General features: G+C 38.8%; 2 protein-coding genes and 1 pseudogene across 2 annotated transcripts in view; all 3 read left to right on the plus strand.

The window, feature by feature from the left end:
- The first annotated feature begins 102 nt into the window (after nt 1-102).
- Nucleotides 103-5,321, plus strand: LOC112184569 (annotated as a pseudogene).
- Nucleotides 5,322-7,731: 2,410 nt separating this feature from the next.
- Nucleotides 7,732-8,455, plus strand: LOC121051282 (BTB/POZ domain-containing protein At1g30440-like). The gene is made up of 2 exons (XM_040513475.1): nt 7,732-7,929; nt 8,021-8,455. Exons 1-2 carry the CDS (start codon nt 7,732-7,734, stop codon nt 8,453-8,455), a joined length of 633 nt encoding a protein of 210 aa, XP_040369409.1.
- Nucleotides 8,456-8,638: 183 nt separating this feature from the next.
- The window catches only part of LOC112185554 (proline-rich receptor-like protein kinase PERK15), a 44,771-nt gene continuing 35,304 nt past the window's right edge, over nt 8,639-18,105 (plus strand). The window contains exons 1-2 of the mRNA XM_024323813.2: nt 8,639-8,654; nt 9,162-9,238. Coding sequence (XP_024179581.2) covers nt 8,639-8,654; nt 9,162-9,238 — 93 coding nt within the window. The remainder of the gene's footprint in view (nt 8,655-9,161; nt 9,239-18,105) is intronic.

Here is an 18,105-nt window from a genome sequence, read left to right on the forward strand (position 1 = left end):
CTTGGTGGAGATGGCGCGGGATGCGGTAGCAGCAACATCTACTGTTTTGGGTCAGATTCGACCACGAAGAGCAAGGCCTAAAGCATATAGCGATCAACATCCATGGATTGCAATGCATGTGGTGTTTGGATTTGGGGTCAACCGGGCAGAGGTGGCAGTAATCTGATTTGCAGGTGCGGTGGTGGTCCGGTCTGCAGGGGTGGAGGCGAGCAGTATGGCTGCAGGTCAGCTTCACTCCCGGCCAGGATAGCAATGGAGGAAGGTGAGATTCCAAAGAGGTGTTTGTGCCGGTGCGCAGGCTATGGCTGGTGTAGTTGATGATAGTGTACAAGGGGCGGCGGTGGCAGGGGTCGTGAAGGGATTTGGTGCAGAGCAAGAGGTGCCCAGATCAATTGGGAGACCCACCAATTGGAGGCCTAATCTAGCTTGGGTGCCCAAATCAGTCGGGCGACCCATATCACTTTTAGGGATGGCAATGGGGAGGGTAGGGTAAGGGAATTGAATTATCATCCCCATACCCAACTTCATTCCCCATCCCCTTATCCGCCCCAATCCCCATAATAAGATACTAGGGATTTCCCATCCCGGTCCCCATTAGGGATTATGTCACTGTACCCGTCCCAATCCCCGTTAAAAATATTTTTAATTTATTATATAAAAATTCATACAAATAATTATGAATTGTAAAATACGAAGTTAAAATCAAACATAAAAATAAAATAAATTTCTTATTTCAATCAAAGAAAATTGACATGTTGATAAACAGATAAAGATGTTTTATTAAAAGAAATTTTTTTTTAAACATATTTATTAACGGAATTTAAATATTGAAAAAAAATGAAGTTTACATAAATATTTATTTATAAATAATATCAAAAATATATGTAATAAATAATATGTGTGTGTGTCTATATATATATATATATATATATATATATATTTCAGATAATTCTTACTGGGTGGGTATGGGGATGGGGATCAAAATACCATCCCCGCCCTGTACCCGATTTCAGAATTCGAATACTAAGGATCCCCATCTCAGTTACCCCATTTTCCCCAAATTTCTCCCCGTTATGGTCGAATACCCGATGGGGATTTCACTTTGGTGGCCCAGATAAGATGGATGACCCAAATAAACTCTGAAACCCAATTCAGTTTGGGAGTTTTGGGTGTCCCAAATTTTTGAAACTGTTCCTTGGATTATGGCCCATTTGTGGACCGAAATGGGGGATCCTAATTCTCTAGGGTTTCGTATTTGGGATCCTGGTGGTTTGATCAAACAACACTGTTTATGTCCGAAGCATGCGGTACTAGACTCTTCCAAACCGCCTAGCTCAATTGTTTATGGGAAAGGAGAAAATTTCAGTTTCTTTATTTCCTATACCTTGCCTAATTACTATGCTATTTTCATAGTTTTTAGGTTCATTTTAAATAAATGAGCACTAGTTGTCTAATGAGTGGTGCTAGCATACCACGTCCTAAACTTGCCCTTGAGTTGGCAAGAGAAGGTATGTATCCGTGCCATTCTAGCTTGAAATGAATGAAGTTGATTACTTTGGTTAAAAAAAAAAAAAATTAATGTAATTATGCATAAACGAAGAAAAATATTTGATTAATCGTTGTGTTTTTGTTTTTTGGGCAGCAGGGCCAACCCTGTGAATTTGGAGGCCCAAGACGAATTTAATTCATAGGGCTCGATAGTTAGGACATTTTAATATGTTAACTATTTATTTTTAACTAAGTGATGTATAAAATGTTATTTAAATGAAGGGTTTTGTCCATTTACCCTAATTCTAAGGATTTTTTTTTCCCACTTACTACATTAAGTTTTTTTAATTCCCTCTTATCCATGAAGACTCTAATAAGGTCTTCCCTAATACCCAATTATGTTTGTTTGTTTGTTTTTTTTAGACTATTTTACCATCACCCTTTTGTTACATAGAGAGAGAGAGAGAGATGGAAGAGAGAGAAGTCATATGAGACTTATTCGGAGTCCGGTCACCGGTCGTTGGAATCTGGCCACGGGATTCCTGTAGGCGTAATCTGGCCAACAATTGCCGAATTCCCATCACCGGTTGCTGGAATCCGGTCACCGGCCGCCACCCACCGGACTTCTTTGTAAACCTCGTCGGATGACTCGGATATCCCTAAAAAGGTCGTCGGAGATCTCATAGGTTGCCGAAAAGGTTTATTGCCTCCCAATAGAGGGGCAACAAACCTCTATTGCCCCCAATAGACCTTTATTTGGGGGCAATAGAGGTTTATGAAATCTGGTCGGAAGTCTCCAAAGAGATTGTCGGAGATCTCATATAGGGCCAGAGAGGTTCATTGTCCTCCTAAATAAACATGTATTGCCCCCAATAGACGTCTACTGCCCCCTGAATAAACATGTATTGCCCCCAATAGACGTCTACTTCCCCCCAATAGAACTTTCAGTCGCCGAAATGAAAACTAATCTCCGTAAAATTAGACAAATAAAATTTTGATTAAGGAAAAAAACTAGGAGATTACATCAATTCAAAACATTTATTGCCCCCTTATAGACATTTAACAGACCTCTATTGCCCCCCAATAACCATTTATTGTCCTTCAATATAAGTTTTTTTTCTTTTTTCTTTCCTTTTGGGCCTTGACCCCCATTTTACCAAAAAAAAAAATATAGCAATAGAAAACGCAATTAATCTCACTCGATCTCAATTTTCTATGAATATAAAAGCCTTAAATTTCTCAACAAAAAAGACAATCAATTTGTTTGTCAACTGATAGGAGCATTTTAATGCGATGTTTTAATAGTTATTTCCTTATATTTTACTTAGTTATTTCCTTAAATAAATCAATTTTAATTTAATTCCTATTTTCTAGGTACATCGGAGAAAATGACAAGGAAATGAGCTTAAAGACACAAGAGAAGGATGTGAGACGTTGGAGATGACAAAGGAAGGCACAAGGATGCAGAAATAAGCTAAAATGAAGAAATGAAGTTTTCTTGGTCCAACCAGGAAGGTCTGACTAGGAAACCCAGTCAAAGTAGGACTCCTACTGACACAAGGAATCCCAGTTGAACTAGGAAAGCAAAAGAAGATTTTGGAAGGTTCAAGAACATTTCATATGAAGAGTCCTTGTTTGACTAGAAGTCCTGAAGACATGAGAAGTCATGATGAGGCTAGGAAACTTGAGAGCACTAGGAGACCATGTGGCTTCAAGATAGCTCAAGAAAGCTCAAGAATGTTCTAGAAAACTTGGGATATTGCTGCGAATAAAGAGACCTAAGTATACTAGGGTTTCTTGGATGCAAAAGGAAGGAATTCTAAGTGAAATAAGTATTTTTGCCGTGAGATATTCAAGGGATTCTGGAAAGTGAAGTTTTTGAAGTTATCATGGAGAGTTTAAGGGATTTACAATATTCAGGAAGGTTGAAAACAGGTCCAGATACATTCCTTGAGCTATACACTCCATCCTTGGCCGAAATTAAGGTGATAAATCAGAAAATAATCATGTAATTAATTCAAAAATAATCTCCCTAGAATCAAGGTGATAATTTGAAGACTTCTTATTGGTTGGATGACCAGAAAGGATGATGTGGAACTATCTGATTGGCTACTGCTGTGTGGATTAATCAGATAAATCCTAGAAAATAAAAAGAAGAATTTTGAAGGCTTGGAGACCAAGTTGCCATCCTCCTATAAATAGGAGCATCATTGGGACATTTCATTTACCACTTCACCAACCAATTCTTTCATTCTTTTCACACACCAAAAATTCTCTCCATTCTCTAGTCTTCAGAAGTACTGCGTCTTCAAGCAAGGATGAGAAGAAGCCATGCAATACATCAAGATCCTAGCCGCCATCCACCCTTGTGTCGTCCCTAGAAGATTGCTTGCAAGGATCTTCAAGTTCTTCGTCTCAAGGGTTTGTCATCCATCTTTCATAGTGTATTTCATACTTTCTTTTGTTTTCTTTTGTTTGATTTGTAGAGTTATGGATTCTAGTTAACATGACGTTAAGGGCAAAGTTTAAAGCTAGTTTATATGTTTTGAAATAAAGTTGTATTTTTATATGTTGATTTCTATGTTGCTTATGTGAGATTGCTTGATTGATTTTGGATTACAGAAAACTTTTGCATGTTTATGTTCTTTGGTGGCCAAAACCTCCTTTGAGTGCACAAACTCTAACACCGACTGGAGTACTTTAAAATAAGTTAAGCTTCTGATCTTGGTTTTGATAACATTCATGGTTTATTGAAATCGAAACAGAAAGAAACATGAAGAACGCAGAGAGAATTTTATGACTACATTGTTACTGACCTTAATTGAAAATAGAAAGAAACAGCCCATTTATAGGCAACAATTGCAAAAGACAATCTACCCTTTTCATATTCCTAACACCCCCTCCACCCCTCTCAACCATATGCTTGGACACCGAGCATAATGGTTGGAACCTATGATATACCAAAACTAGTTCCTCTTCAATGCTTGCATAACCAGACGTTAATATACTGTGTCAATTCTACTTTGTTATTGGCTCAACATATTCAATAGTAGCCAAGTCATACCAGCAATGGTATCTCAAGCTTCAATTAGAAGGTAAGTCGACTCCCTGTGATCTTCATTCTTGAGCAACTGCATACAAGGAAGACATGGTGACACACATTCAACAGCAGCCAAGTCATCTGTAGCAGAGCAGGTCATTGCAAATGGCCTTGTTGACAAATATCAATTGTATGAGTATACTGGAGCATCTTCATCCATTGACAAAGGAGCTTCCATTTACATGTCAATTGTCAAAAGGACAGGAAGTAGAACACTAGGACTATAGCTTTTGTTGCACTACAAGTGACCAAGATATATAATCATAAGTGCCGGTGGTGGAAATAATTTGATATGTCCTTCTAGAGGGGCCTAGATTTCAATTTGAGCTGGAAAATCAAAGCTTTTGTGATCTAAAAGTCATCATTAACAACACAGAAAACGATGTTGCTTTCAAGGTTAACCACTTCCCCTAAGTAGTACTTTGTACGGCCCAACACTGATGTTATATTGGCTTGGAACTTATGTGTAATCAGGGTCACCCTCCAAGCCCAATGAGAATATCCTCTAGACATGTAGTGCAAATAAGATAAATTTCTCCTACAGAGTACAACGGTGCCTCCAAACTCTGATGTTGATGAACATCCACAAGATACTTTCACCAAAGAAAGTGGACGGACAATAGAGGAGTGCAAGCTTAGAGTTGTCTATTTAACTCCGGGTTCAGGTCAAGGAAACTCAGAAGACGAAGCTTCTATGCGTGGTCTTGATACCAATTCTGATCAGGCTTTCTAGTGTCTCAAGGAAGAAATAGATTTAGCTGCTGGACAAACACATACACTTTTCATCTCTTGCAAGCCATAGAAAAACAAAGCAGATATTCAAGTTATTCATTGCAGATATTGTCTTCCAGAGTGAAAACCAAGAGTAGAACAACCATATTACTGAGAGCAGTGAACACTATAATCCTCATCTTCAAAACCTGGTGCATAACAAACCCACAATTCTTCAACATGGCTCTATTCACATCACATAATTTGGCCTCCAACTCTTCTGCATTACTCAACATATACTGCATAAATTTCTATGCTGTTGCCTAATGTGTTTCCATCCACTACCCAATTTGGATTATGACTCACTACAAGAATATTTCTTTTAGGAGAACAAGACATCGTCAAAGTTTTGTTATACGGAGGACAGGACACCTCCAAAGTTATGTTATACCACAAAGATTATGTTATACGGAGGACATGACACCTCCAAAAGTCATGTTATACAAAATCCATCTCCCAAATTTTGTTATACGGAGGACAACACACCTCCAAGGGTTTTGTTTTGTTTCATAGCTCGTAAGTCAACACACTTAGCGGTAGGAAAAACACTAAACAACAGCATATTAGCCTTATGACACCAAAATATTCATCACTTAGCAGTATAATGCGACAAGAATATAGGCTGATGAGACAATTCAGAATCGCCAAGAAGAGCACAAGATATTATAGGAATCAACATAACAGAGAATAAAGCAGCTTCTGGAGAATTTTACCAAACACCATACCATAATCCCAAAAGCAGAAGCAGCCTCAAAAGCAGCTCCAAAATCAATCCCAAACTAAGCCTAAGATATCTTCCTTCTCAAATTTGCCATATCAGACCTTAGTGATATGAGAACCTCCCAGCCATATAACACCAAAGGTTGATTTGCACACTTTTGAACATAAAGCTCAATCATCCAAAATACAAGATAATAGAGAATTCTCAAATATCCATATTCATCATCATCTTCAACACACAACTTTCACCGAATAACCAGATAGCAACAATTACCATTACATGACAATCAATTCCATCAATTTTTTCATATCAACACAGGAATAACACCATGAATAATAAATCATATCCATTAAGTGCAATGCAAAGGATTTAGAATTACCGAATTCCATCAAGACTTAGATGAAAGAACGACCACCAGTATTCAACGAAATGTTCACTGAGATGAGAGAGTGATTTTGTATTACCGAGTGAATAGCCGAAGCAACCTCAATTCAATCATAGCGAAAAAACAAATCCCCGGTGTCTAATGAGTGAACCAAGCAAAAACTGGACTCCTGACGAAGCACACTGGAGCAAACAGTACCCACTACAGCAATAAAACTTCGAATCATAGATAACAGATGATGGGATCATGCTCAAGCTTTGAGTGAGAATCCATGGCCCAGGCTTCAAGAATCAGGTGAAATTGAATTTTGGGGGTTAGGGTTTGAAATTGGGGATACACAGAATTGAAATTTAATGAAGCTGATAAAAGCGGAAGCTAGAGGTAGAATGAAAGCATCTACACGCAGGAAAAGTCCACATGATCAAGAGCCGTAGCTTTGATACCATGATAACATTCATGGTTTATTGAAATCGAAACAGAAAGAAACAAGAAGAAGGAAAACGAAGAAGAACGCGGAGAGAATTTTATGACTACATTGTTACTGACCTTAATTGAAAATAGAAAGAAACAGCCCATTTATAGGCAACAATTACAAAGACAATACTACCCTTTTCATATTCCTAACAGGTTTCACAAAAAAAGATGATCTGAGGCCTATTTTGAGAGACAAGGTCCTTCAAAGCCCTAGTTGTTGCGTCGCTGCAGATTCCTCTGCAATTCCAGCCAAGTATTTCCATATCCATGGTAGATCGAATCTTGCTTTCTAGGAAACTAGAAAGTAAACCCTAACCGAGGCTAGGTCGTAAACAGATAGAAAAGTCTTTTTCTTATCTGCCTTAAGAGTTGACCTAGTAGTCAATATATTTCCTTTAATTAGAACGTGGTTGTGTCAATCGTAATATTCTCAAATTAATTAAAATGTCGGATGAATGAGTGAATATCAGTCAATTCGTGTTTAAGTTTGAGAGAAATTATTAATTAATAAGTCTACAATCTTGGTTTGGGACATTAAGAATATGCATAAGCAAGCCTGAAATGGACATGAAAACATAATTAATATTAAGTAAAAGGCTCAAAAGTGACAAAGATCATTTAATTTAATTTTTAGATTTGAATCCCATTGGGACTAATTCAATTGTAAGGAGTCAAGTATATATTCGAATGGTTTCTAGTTCTAGTTGTTTCCTATGCTCTAGGGTTTATAGTGTGATTCGATAAAAGTAAAAAACCATAGAATTCTCTCACAAAATTCAACGTACAGTAGTCATGCCTATCGAATATTACAACGTTGCAAAGCTTCCCACCGACGTCATATTGTTTGAGATATTCTCAAGATTACCGGCCAAGTCCTTGATACGGTTGAGGTGCGTATGCAAATCGTGGTCCTCCCTCATCCGCCATCCTTTCTTTGTCAGAACCCACCAAAAGTTGCAGACTCAATCAAGCCATAACCACCACCTCCTTGTAAGTCTATATTAGTTCTACATTTTGATTTGGTTTTGCACCCTTTATCTGTATTGATATGCTAGTGTTTCATATTGTTTTCAACATACAGTGGCACCCAAATTTGGCTGAACCAGAGAGAGAGCAGATATGTCAATCTTTGACTTGCAAAAATCTCACTTCTGAAGTTGGGATTCAAGCAGCAAAAAACCGTGTTTTGTCATTAAGAACAATTGATGAGCTTTTCTATCTCAAGAACCAGGAACTTAAAGATGAAGTTGAAGAGCATAAGAACCGGATTTCTGATCTTGAGAGTGCGAACATGAAGATGAATGAAGTCATTGAGAATCTAAAGAAAGAGGTGGAGAAGTTGGGCAGTGGGCATTCAAAACGATCAAACAAGTGGACAACGATGTCTAAGAAATTGGGCTTCAGCAAGAAGCCTCTGCAACTGGGGTGTCGTACAAGTCAGGATGCAGTGCACAACCCAAACCCTAGGAGGAAGGACAACGTTAGTTCTACCGGAAAATACAGACTCCTCCTCTGAGAAATGAAGATGATACTTCTAATACGTAATCAATGGAGTTGGTATCTTGCTGAATCTGAACAACCGGTAGATGGCTTAAAAGTTCTTGTTGTTCTCTTCCGAACAATTATTAATTTGATGTATTATGTACATGGAGTTGGATATGTATTGTCTTTGGTTTAACTAATTAAATATCTGAGAAATATGACATTTCCTCTAGGTATTTGCTGAATGAATTTGGTTGCTGTAGTCTAGTTGGTTTATATGTGACTCTATATGAAGGGACAAGAAGCATATTTCCAGGTGGTTTGGAATGAAATTTCAATTCTGGTAAAATGAGCAGCTTGGAGGCCCTTCCATGCTTTGGTTAAAGTGATATATTTGTAGTCAGTTACATTGGTGCTTTGGTTCAACCCGCTCCTTCAGCACCAACGTCTGATCAAGTAGATAATGGGACGGAATCCCTTGAAGATCTTGCATGTTTGGTTATAACTATAATAATTTTGCAATGCTTTCTGAGAATGGAATTAGTATAGAGAGAAAAAGCAAGCTGCGTGTATAAATGACAGTATGAGTACCAGATTGTAACTAGATCACCACATTCTGCAGATTCATTTCCCTTCATCTGCCACCCCCATTTCTAAAATAAAGGATTTTGTTATCTCAATATTACTGATCAACTGGACCTTATCTGCCATGCAATAAGTGGCCTACTCTTGAGCTCTAGTTTCAGGTCATGCCAAGATCATACACAGTGACATCAAGGCTGCCAATATTCTTACTGATAAGTACTTTGAGGCGAAGGTAGGTTGTAATAGCTTTCACATTTTGATATAATTTATCTTAGACTTCTAACGTATCAAGCTCATGATGTTCTTGCTGCATAGTTGATCCTTATAATTTACAAAGCTAGAAATCTTGAATGCTTGATGAGTGATGACTAACCCAATCTCATAACCACTAAATCTGAAATACAACACTTGATGTGAAAAGTCAGACACTTAATTTGAAGACGTACACGATGGTCTATTAGATAATTGGATGAAGATCCTTGACGATTTGTTTTGCTTATTACTTGAAAATAGAGTTAGAGAAAAGGAGAGACGCCCAAGTGTTTGTATGAAGGCCAGCCACCCCATGTTAACATGTTAAGTGTGTCGGTTGAATATTACTGGCTGTCTGGATGACTCTACATGTAAAATTTTAATATCAGTACTGCTTGGTTTTTGAACTAGAAAATCCACTCTTACGAGAAGTTATTGAATGTATTTGAATTTCCATTCAAATGCTCATGGTATTAACTTGTATTATATATTGTATATTACTTTGTTCAGGTTGCAGACTTCTGGCTTTGCCAAGTTGTCTTTAGATACAGATGCTTTCATTGATAATCCTCTGCTCTGCTCTCTAGAAATTTTTCGAAACTGTTAAGCTTGAATGGCACGGAAAGATTACCGACACGTACTGTCATTAATTTTCGGGCAAGGCCCTTGCTTGCGTACAAATTGGGAACAGGGAAACTTTGATGGTCTTGTTGATGTAAGGTTATAGAATGATTTCACTGGAGTGAATTGCTTGTATGGTTGGTTGTGCTGCTGCTTGTGTGCCTCGCTCATTCTTCCCGACGTTGGCCACAACCCACAAATGGGACCTATAATCTTTTTTGAGCCAACACGAAACTATCGAGAATATTCCCACATAGGAAAAATGGGACCTTGTTTATGGGTTTATAAAGGTTTGGGCCACTCCATCATTTACTAATTGGTTTAGGATGTGAACCTCAGATTACTTTATCATAATATCAAAACGGGTTATTCCACATGTGCATGTCTCACGGCCACACGGGCTCCACGTCACCCAAAGTTGTCTACGTGTATGGCTTGAAAATTCCCCACACGTGCGGGTTTGTGTTGAGAATATTTACATCCCACATGGGAAAAATGGGACCTTGCCTATGGATTTATAAGAGTTTGGGAGTGCATATGGATCACGTGCAGGGGCGTGTTGAGAATGAGAATATATACATCCCACATAGGAAAAGTGGGATCTTGCTTATGAATTTATAAAGGTCTATTGGTCTTGTTTATATGCTCCTAGTTTTTTACAATTCAAATATTTTTCTCTGAGTATGGAGTCTTATAGGATCCCTCTTTCCCTTTGTATAAACAACAACAGATTCCCAAGCAATTCTTAAACAATGCCAATTTCTCTCATTCTCCACCCTGTATGCTCGCTAATTATTGTACCACACATACACTATTGGCATGCTTACATGAAAAAGACACTACTACAAAAAGGTCATCAGACGACGGTGATTTTCTGTTGTGTGATGACCAAACTAACCGTGGTCTAAACGAGTGTTGTGTGATTGAAAAATCAGACAACGGTGATTTCACCGTTGTGTGACAATACTTTGCTGAACAGAATATCTGTTTCCGTTGTGTGAATTATGCGCAAGCATGTGCCTGGCATGGCATGAGCGGGGATGTGTCGGTACATTCAAACAACAGAAGAAAGAATTCACTGTTGTGTGAGATTCATAACACACAACAGATATAACTCATTCTTTGTTGTCTGAGATTCATAACACACAACAGATATTACTCATTATTTGTTGTCTGAGATATGTAACACACAACAGATATTACTCATTCTTTGTTGTCTGAGATTAATAACACACAACTGAAGTGAAATTATATCCCTTGTCTGTTGATTACTCAGACAACAGAGATGATTTCATTTCTGTTGTGTGTTATGAATCTCACACAACAGAACTTTGTTTTCTTTTGTTGTTGGTTGTTAGTTCACACAACTACTCTATTTGGTTTCTGTTGTGTGTTATGAATCTCACACAACAGAACTTTGTTTATTTTGTTGTTGGTTGTTAGTTCACACAACTACATTGATTTGCATTGTGTTGTAAGACTAAATATTGGACAGTAATTACCACATAAAAAGTACTCAAATCCATATCATTCCATTACCATTTTTCAAACATCCATACATTCAAGTGACTAGGTAATGTACCAAACAAGAAAACATTCCTAGCTAGCTGCACATGAATCAAAAGCTGATATAATATCTTTTCGCTTCAACAAAACCTTCTTATGTCATTTTATCAAGCATCCTGTGCACTATATATACTCTCATTTGCATCACCTCCAAGCTTATTGTGAAGCTTCACGAGTTAGCACATATTGCAGCAGAAGAGCATGATACAGTACCAAAGGGGTTGGTTTTCCAGAGGAATGAAGAACAAGAGCATGTAAACCAAGTTCAAGTGCATTTTCCCCACTCACTAGCACCAATGAAGCTGCACCATCACTGCTCAAGAGAAAAGCACAACCCATTATCAACTGTTAAAAATGAGAGACCATTATGATTTAACAGCAGCAAAGTAATTGCCAAAAATTTTCAAACACCACTAACGGATGCTTCCATGTTTCGAGAAAGAGGTGTATTCCTATCGTCAGTCGTCACAGTTTACCTTCTGCAATCTTTTTTAAATGCAGGTGCTTCGGCCAATGAAAGTCCATTGGTGGTTGGGACGAAATCAATTAGCATCTCCCCGAAACAAACCACAAGGGGGGATTCTTTCGTGTCTAGGACCGCATCACCTGGAAATGCTTTTCCTAAAACATGGCATGAATGAAAGAGGTTCAGTATTTAAGAAAAGGAAACTTTATGTGATGCAAGAAGATAGCCAAAGCGGTAATGTAATTGTGATTCAAATCCTAAGCAAAGTTTATTAGTTGCGTACTTGTAGGTAACACAAGCCGAATTAAGATGATGTTGATACAGTAGAGACCAAGTCAAGACAATTAAACCAGAATGACACATGCCCCAACCTTTCAAGTAGTATTTCAAGTTTTGGATCTGGATTGAGTAGACTGAACTAAGCTCAGTTGTTGACCTACACTTAGAGGGTGGACTGCATCGTAGAATCCGGTATATTCCAATACTAGCTTCAGGATAAGTGTAGGATCCTTGGGAATAGTTACTAAAATCAACGCTACATCCAGTTAAAATTAAGAAAGAACAATCAAACCAAACAATATCATTGACAAAATTGAAATCTGATTGACTAAAAGTTGTCCTGTTTGACTAGGAAATTGACACCAAGTACATTTCAGCTCTGATTCGGAAACTTAAATTCTAAATAAATTCACTAGTTAAGGTTGGACTGGTGTTGCAATAATGATATATAGTTGCATCAGAAGCATATATTTCTGGTAACATCATTTTTCTGGTTTCTTCGGTTAAATTTGGTTCTTAAATCAGTGACATAGCATAGAGATGCAGATGATTAATAAAGAAGTGGAGCAACCCACATTAAGAAAATCGAAATTGGCGTAAGGGAGAGTGAGAGAAACCTCGGGAGTTGAATCATCAATCATACGTAATTCGCCATTACTCTTACGCTCAAAGGCTGCAGCCTTTGGGGAACCCTGAGCACAAATTATGAAAGGGTATGAGAAATTGCCTACACATGAAAGGATTATATCACCATTTGTACAAAATTAAATAAAAATGTCAAAGAGGAATAAACTCATTAATATCAATATGAGTAAAAAGTACACAGACTAAGTGATTCTAAAATACAAAGATGTTTGATAAAGCACATATAATACCTTAATTACAGCATTTTCATTGGTTGGGGCATCAGGATTCCAAATACGAACATCCATCCCTATTCAGTGTCGAAATACAATCATATAGTTGCCAGAGACTTAAGAAAGTTACATAAACTCATATGCATCATAAATTTCATGAAATTTCAAAATATATACTGTGTTTAACAAAACAATTAAAACAGGGGCAAAAGAGAACAAGAGGAGAATACCTCCACGGTGAAGTTGTTTAGAATAAATGAAGCTAAGCACTCATTAATCTTGGTCGTCTCAAACTTCACAAAATGAAGCCTTCCACCAAGAACAGCGTAGCTTCTTCGACTACCATTGGAAATACCCAGTCTCTCCTTCAAAGTTTTCTTCCTTTTGTCATCAATTGATTGGTCTTCGTGTCTAGAAAAATACACCAACTTGATGAGAGATCCTGCCAGTAAACCACAGAAAGCTTTAAATGCAGAATATATATATAAAAGGTTCAAACAATTTTCAATCGTATTACAATTGGAAACATTCAAATAAGAGGCATTCCAAGATACACAGAGATAACTATCGCAACATGTACGTTGATATAACTAAGAAGATAAATGCTGAATTGAAGAGTTACAATAAGTTCTATACTAGCTTCTCATTCATCAACTTTGAGCATAGTGAAGTAATTCTCACTGCTCTGCACAAAATCAATCTCCTTGGTCCCCAAACATAAGAAAATGAGTTACACCAATACAATTTCATGCAATGAAAAGTTGAAACCTTGAACTGAATTACCAAAAACACAATCGACAAAAGCACAATTGAATTGATCAGTTATACCTCCAATGTCCAAAGCCAGATGAGACAAGTGATCAGACTGATTAGGCAACAGAATTGTATGGTCCCTCTCTTCAAAAGTTCCCTGAATAGCAGCTTTGCTGAGGTCTAACTGAGGCCGAGAGCCCGACCGGTGAATCGAACTTCCGGTGACCGGAGCCATGTCTTTCTCAGTTTGACCTGAATGGCATCAATAGATGTATGTTTTTCTGCCTTTCTGCCTAGTATCACTGTTGGAATTCAAACTGAGTGATAGATTCCATGCCAAGCAAATTGTAAGTAGGAAGCCAAAGAACAAGACTTTGTCAAAATCAACAGACTCCATATGCGGTTGTAAAGATAATTGAAAACACTTGATTAACTCAACCTGGGCAACATCAAATTGGTAATCGGAAATTATTTGGCATCTCTATAAAGAACATTTTGGTTGTAAATATAATCTTTCCCATTTCAGACCAACCAAAATGTTGCCCCACCAATGACTGTTCTCAAACTCACTAGATAATTCCCAAAACCAAAATCAGCTAAACCAAGCTTCTGAGAATGGAGTTTAGTTCATTGCACATTGAAATTTACATGGACCAAATAAGCATGTCAGGTTCAAGGTTCTCTGATTTAAATACCTAGCATCCAAGTAAAGCAGAATATGTAATATAAAGTTTATGCAACATCTAAAACAATATTAGGGTCTGTTGTGTTTTGATATTGTAAAAACCTTCAAAATGAACTCTTCACACCAATATTAGAGGCATTGAAGTAATATGATCAATCACAACTACCACCAGAACATATATATCTCGAAACCTTGTTACTGAAGCTAAGCGCCGATATAGACTCCTGTATAAACATTTCCACTCAGTTAACTCATTCTCCCAAGCATTTCACTTCACATCCAATATCACACCATATCTTCTCAGTTACAAAACAAAATTACCTCAATGTTGTCACCACTGTCTGTCCCGGCCACCGGAATAGTCCCCAAGCTCTTCCCATTCTTATGCCACAACGATATCTTCTTATCATCTCCGGCACTCACCACAACCAAATCTGCAAAATCACAACCCACATTAAACAGAAAATTCACCTAAAAACTATTGATTCATAAAAACAGTTGCAAAGTTCGAAACCAAACGCAAAGAAATCTATAACCGTCTTCGAATTCATCAAAATCAAATCAACAAATGAAGAACAAGAGTGAGAGTGAAAGTGACTAACTGGTGTGGTTCCACTTGACTGAGTTGACGTGGCAACCGGGAGAAGGAATGTAGCCTAACCCTCCTACCATTAGCCTTCCCCTTCTCCAAAGCCTTCTTAAACTCGGTTACAATCTCATCGTTGGAATTCAAAGGAAACGGCAAGGGTACCTCAATGATGTGCCCGCCGGCGCGAGTGACGTAGGCCTCAATCGACTTCTTGACGGCGCCGTAGGCGTAGTGGAGCATGACGACGGCGTCGCCCTGCTCGAACTTGCTCTCGAAGAAGCCCCAGGCGGCCTGCTGGAGGACGATGGCGGCGGCGGTGGTGGCGTTGTCGACGTGGTCGGCGTTGATGAGGTCCTTGATGAGGGTGCGGGAGTGGAGGATGCCGGCTTGGAGGTGGTTGAAGTAGAAGTGATCGGGCTGGGAGAGGTACTTGAGCTGCCAGCGGCGCTGGGCCTGGAGGACGGAGTCGGGGCAGGACCCGAAGCTGCCGTTGTTGATTCGGGAGACGGTGGGGTCGTGGTGGGAGAATTCGGAGGCGATTTCGGAGGGGGTGATGAAGGAGAGTTTGGGCTTTTTGGAATCGCCGTTCAGGGTGTGGTTGTGGTCGGGGGAGGGGGCCATTGCTGGGGGAGGAAGATTTTAGGGTTGGGGTTTGAAAGGGGGTGATGAGATTGAAGAAGAAGAGAGTATGAAATTGAGACAAGAGAGATCGAGAGACTGAGAGAGAGGGGTTTCGTGGGGGGGGGGGGGGGGGGCGGTTTGGGCGATTGGGAGAGTCGTGGGGAGGGGTGGTGGAGAGACGGGGGTTTAACAACTGAAGAGCTCGAGAGAATTTGTTTCATTTTTCTTTCGACACGATGTGGCTTGGGCTGGGTGGGAGGCACAATTAAACTTCCAACAAATTCTAAAGTTGCTCACACAACAGAAACCTAACAAACTGTTGTAAGAGTATCAAAATATCAAAACATGGAGGGAAATCTGCCACATACAGCAATTTGGCTCAAAATGTTGCCGCCTATATGTTCCCACTTTCACACAACAGAAAACTATAACTTCTGTTGTCTACTTTCTACAGCTTGCACTAGGTTTACCTTGGGGAAGACATTCAATCAAGCTTCCTCAAAATTTGGCATCCAGTTTTCAATCACACAACGGAAATATAAAGCACCATTGTATCAAGTAGCACAAATTTCAGATTTCAAGAGGCAACCAAGGCTCCAAAGTGGAGGGAAATCTGCCGCTAATTTTTTTAAGACTCAGACGACAGACATTACTTAAGTCCGTTGTGCAATGTAGTTCTGATAAAAAAGTTATCACTTTGTTGGCATTCACACAACAGAATATAACAAGTACCGTTGTGCAATAAAGCTTACTTAAACACACAACGGATGATTTCTGTTCCGTTGTGTGATTAGTGTTGTGTGATTAACTTTTTGTAGTAGTGAGACCTCTCTTCTGACTGTATATCTGGTATAGATTGAATGTATCTATTGTTCAGGTACAAAGTGAGCTTTTCTCTGAGTTGCATACTCAGTCGTATGAACAATCTGTGTTTCTTTTCCTTACAAAAGTTTTATTGGATATGGTGGCTAGTATGTTCATTTCAACAATGTGTCTATGTAATCAATGTTGTAGAATGAACATAAAATAATTTTGGAATGAACGTAAAATAACTTGAGAGGGAGAGAGTTTAGATGCAGAGAATGGAGTATATATTGTGTGTTATTCTTCTCTCAAATGAGGGTTTATATAGGAGTACAAGATAGTGTGAATGCTATAGGAATAAGTCCATTGTTGTGGCTACATTAATTACAGCTGCAACTCCACATGGTTGCTGCAATGGTGGTTGTTGCCATGCTTGTTGCTTCCCCACATGCTTTATGCCACACAAGTCTTCATACCTATATCTATACACTCAAGTATCTATTTACATGATATAGCCATTATATTACAACACTCCCCCTTGGATATTTCATGTCAATAGTGTTGCCTAGGCCGTGCGCTTCTAAGTTGCCTCGTTAAAAACCTTGTCAAGTAATAAAAACCCTGTGGTAAAAAATAACCTTGGTCGAAGGAGAAAAAGAGCACAACGCGCGTTGAGTGTGGAGTATGTTTCTGGATAATCCCCCTGATTTCGACTCCCCCTGAAAATATAATTATGGGAGTTCGGATAACTTTCTCAATCCGATGCTCTTCACATATTTCTCGAAAGGGGATTTTGGTAACGACTTAGTAAATAAGTCCGCTACATTATCCTCTGATCGGATTTTATTCATTTTAATCTTTAGAAATGATTGTTGTTGCTGATTATAAAGGAACTTAGGTGATATATGCTTGGTGTTGTCACCCTTGATGAAACCTAACTTCATTTGCTCAATACAAGCTGCATTATCCTCATAAATGCATGCAGGTTCATCCGTGGTAGAATTCAAACCACAACTTCCTCGTATATGTCTAATTATAGATCTTATCCATATACATTCACGCATAGCTTCATGTAGAGCAATAATCTCTGCGTGATTTGAGGAAGTAGCAACAAGGGTCTGTTTTGTATACCTCCAAGATATTGCAGTGCTTCCCATGGTAAAGACATAACCCATTTAGGAGCGACCTTTGTGAGGGTCAGAGAGGTACCCTGCATTAGCAAAACCCATCAAAACATCATTGTCGTTTTGATGAAGTGTATGAGGGTGAGGCCGGCCACCCTTGGTGGCGGCGGTGACAATTTTGCAGGTCATGGCATTTTGGACGGTGGCACTTGAGCCAATTTGGTCTGATCCCATCCTTCTGTCATTCATTTTCTCTCTGTAGGGATAAAATAGGCCCATATCAATCGTACCTCTTAGGTATTGAAAGATTGTCTTCACATCAATCCAATGGCGGCGTGTTGGAGCAGAACTATGTCGAGCTAACAAGTTCACTGCGAATGAGATGTCTGTCTTGTGCATTGAGCTAAGTACAATAATGCGACTATTTCACTTAAATAGGGCACTTCGGCCTCTAATAATTCTTCGTCCTCATTCTTTGGACG

Source organism: Rosa chinensis, chromosome 2 (genome assembly GCF_002994745.2).
Source record: "Rosa chinensis cultivar Old Blush chromosome 2, RchiOBHm-V2, whole genome shotgun sequence".
Classification (NCBI taxonomy): Eukaryota; Viridiplantae; Streptophyta; class Magnoliopsida; order Rosales; family Rosaceae; genus Rosa; species Rosa chinensis.

Bases quoted from the DNA above. Each gene is read 5' to 3' on its own strand.
- LOC121051282 (XM_040513475.1), top strand. From the start codon at position 7,732: ATGCCTATCGAATATTACAACGTTGCAAAGCTTCCCACCGACGTCATA. The intron at 7,930-8,020 runs GTAAGTCTATAT...TTCAACATACAG, and splicing joins GCCATAACCACCACCTCCTT to TGGCACCCAAATTTGGCTGA.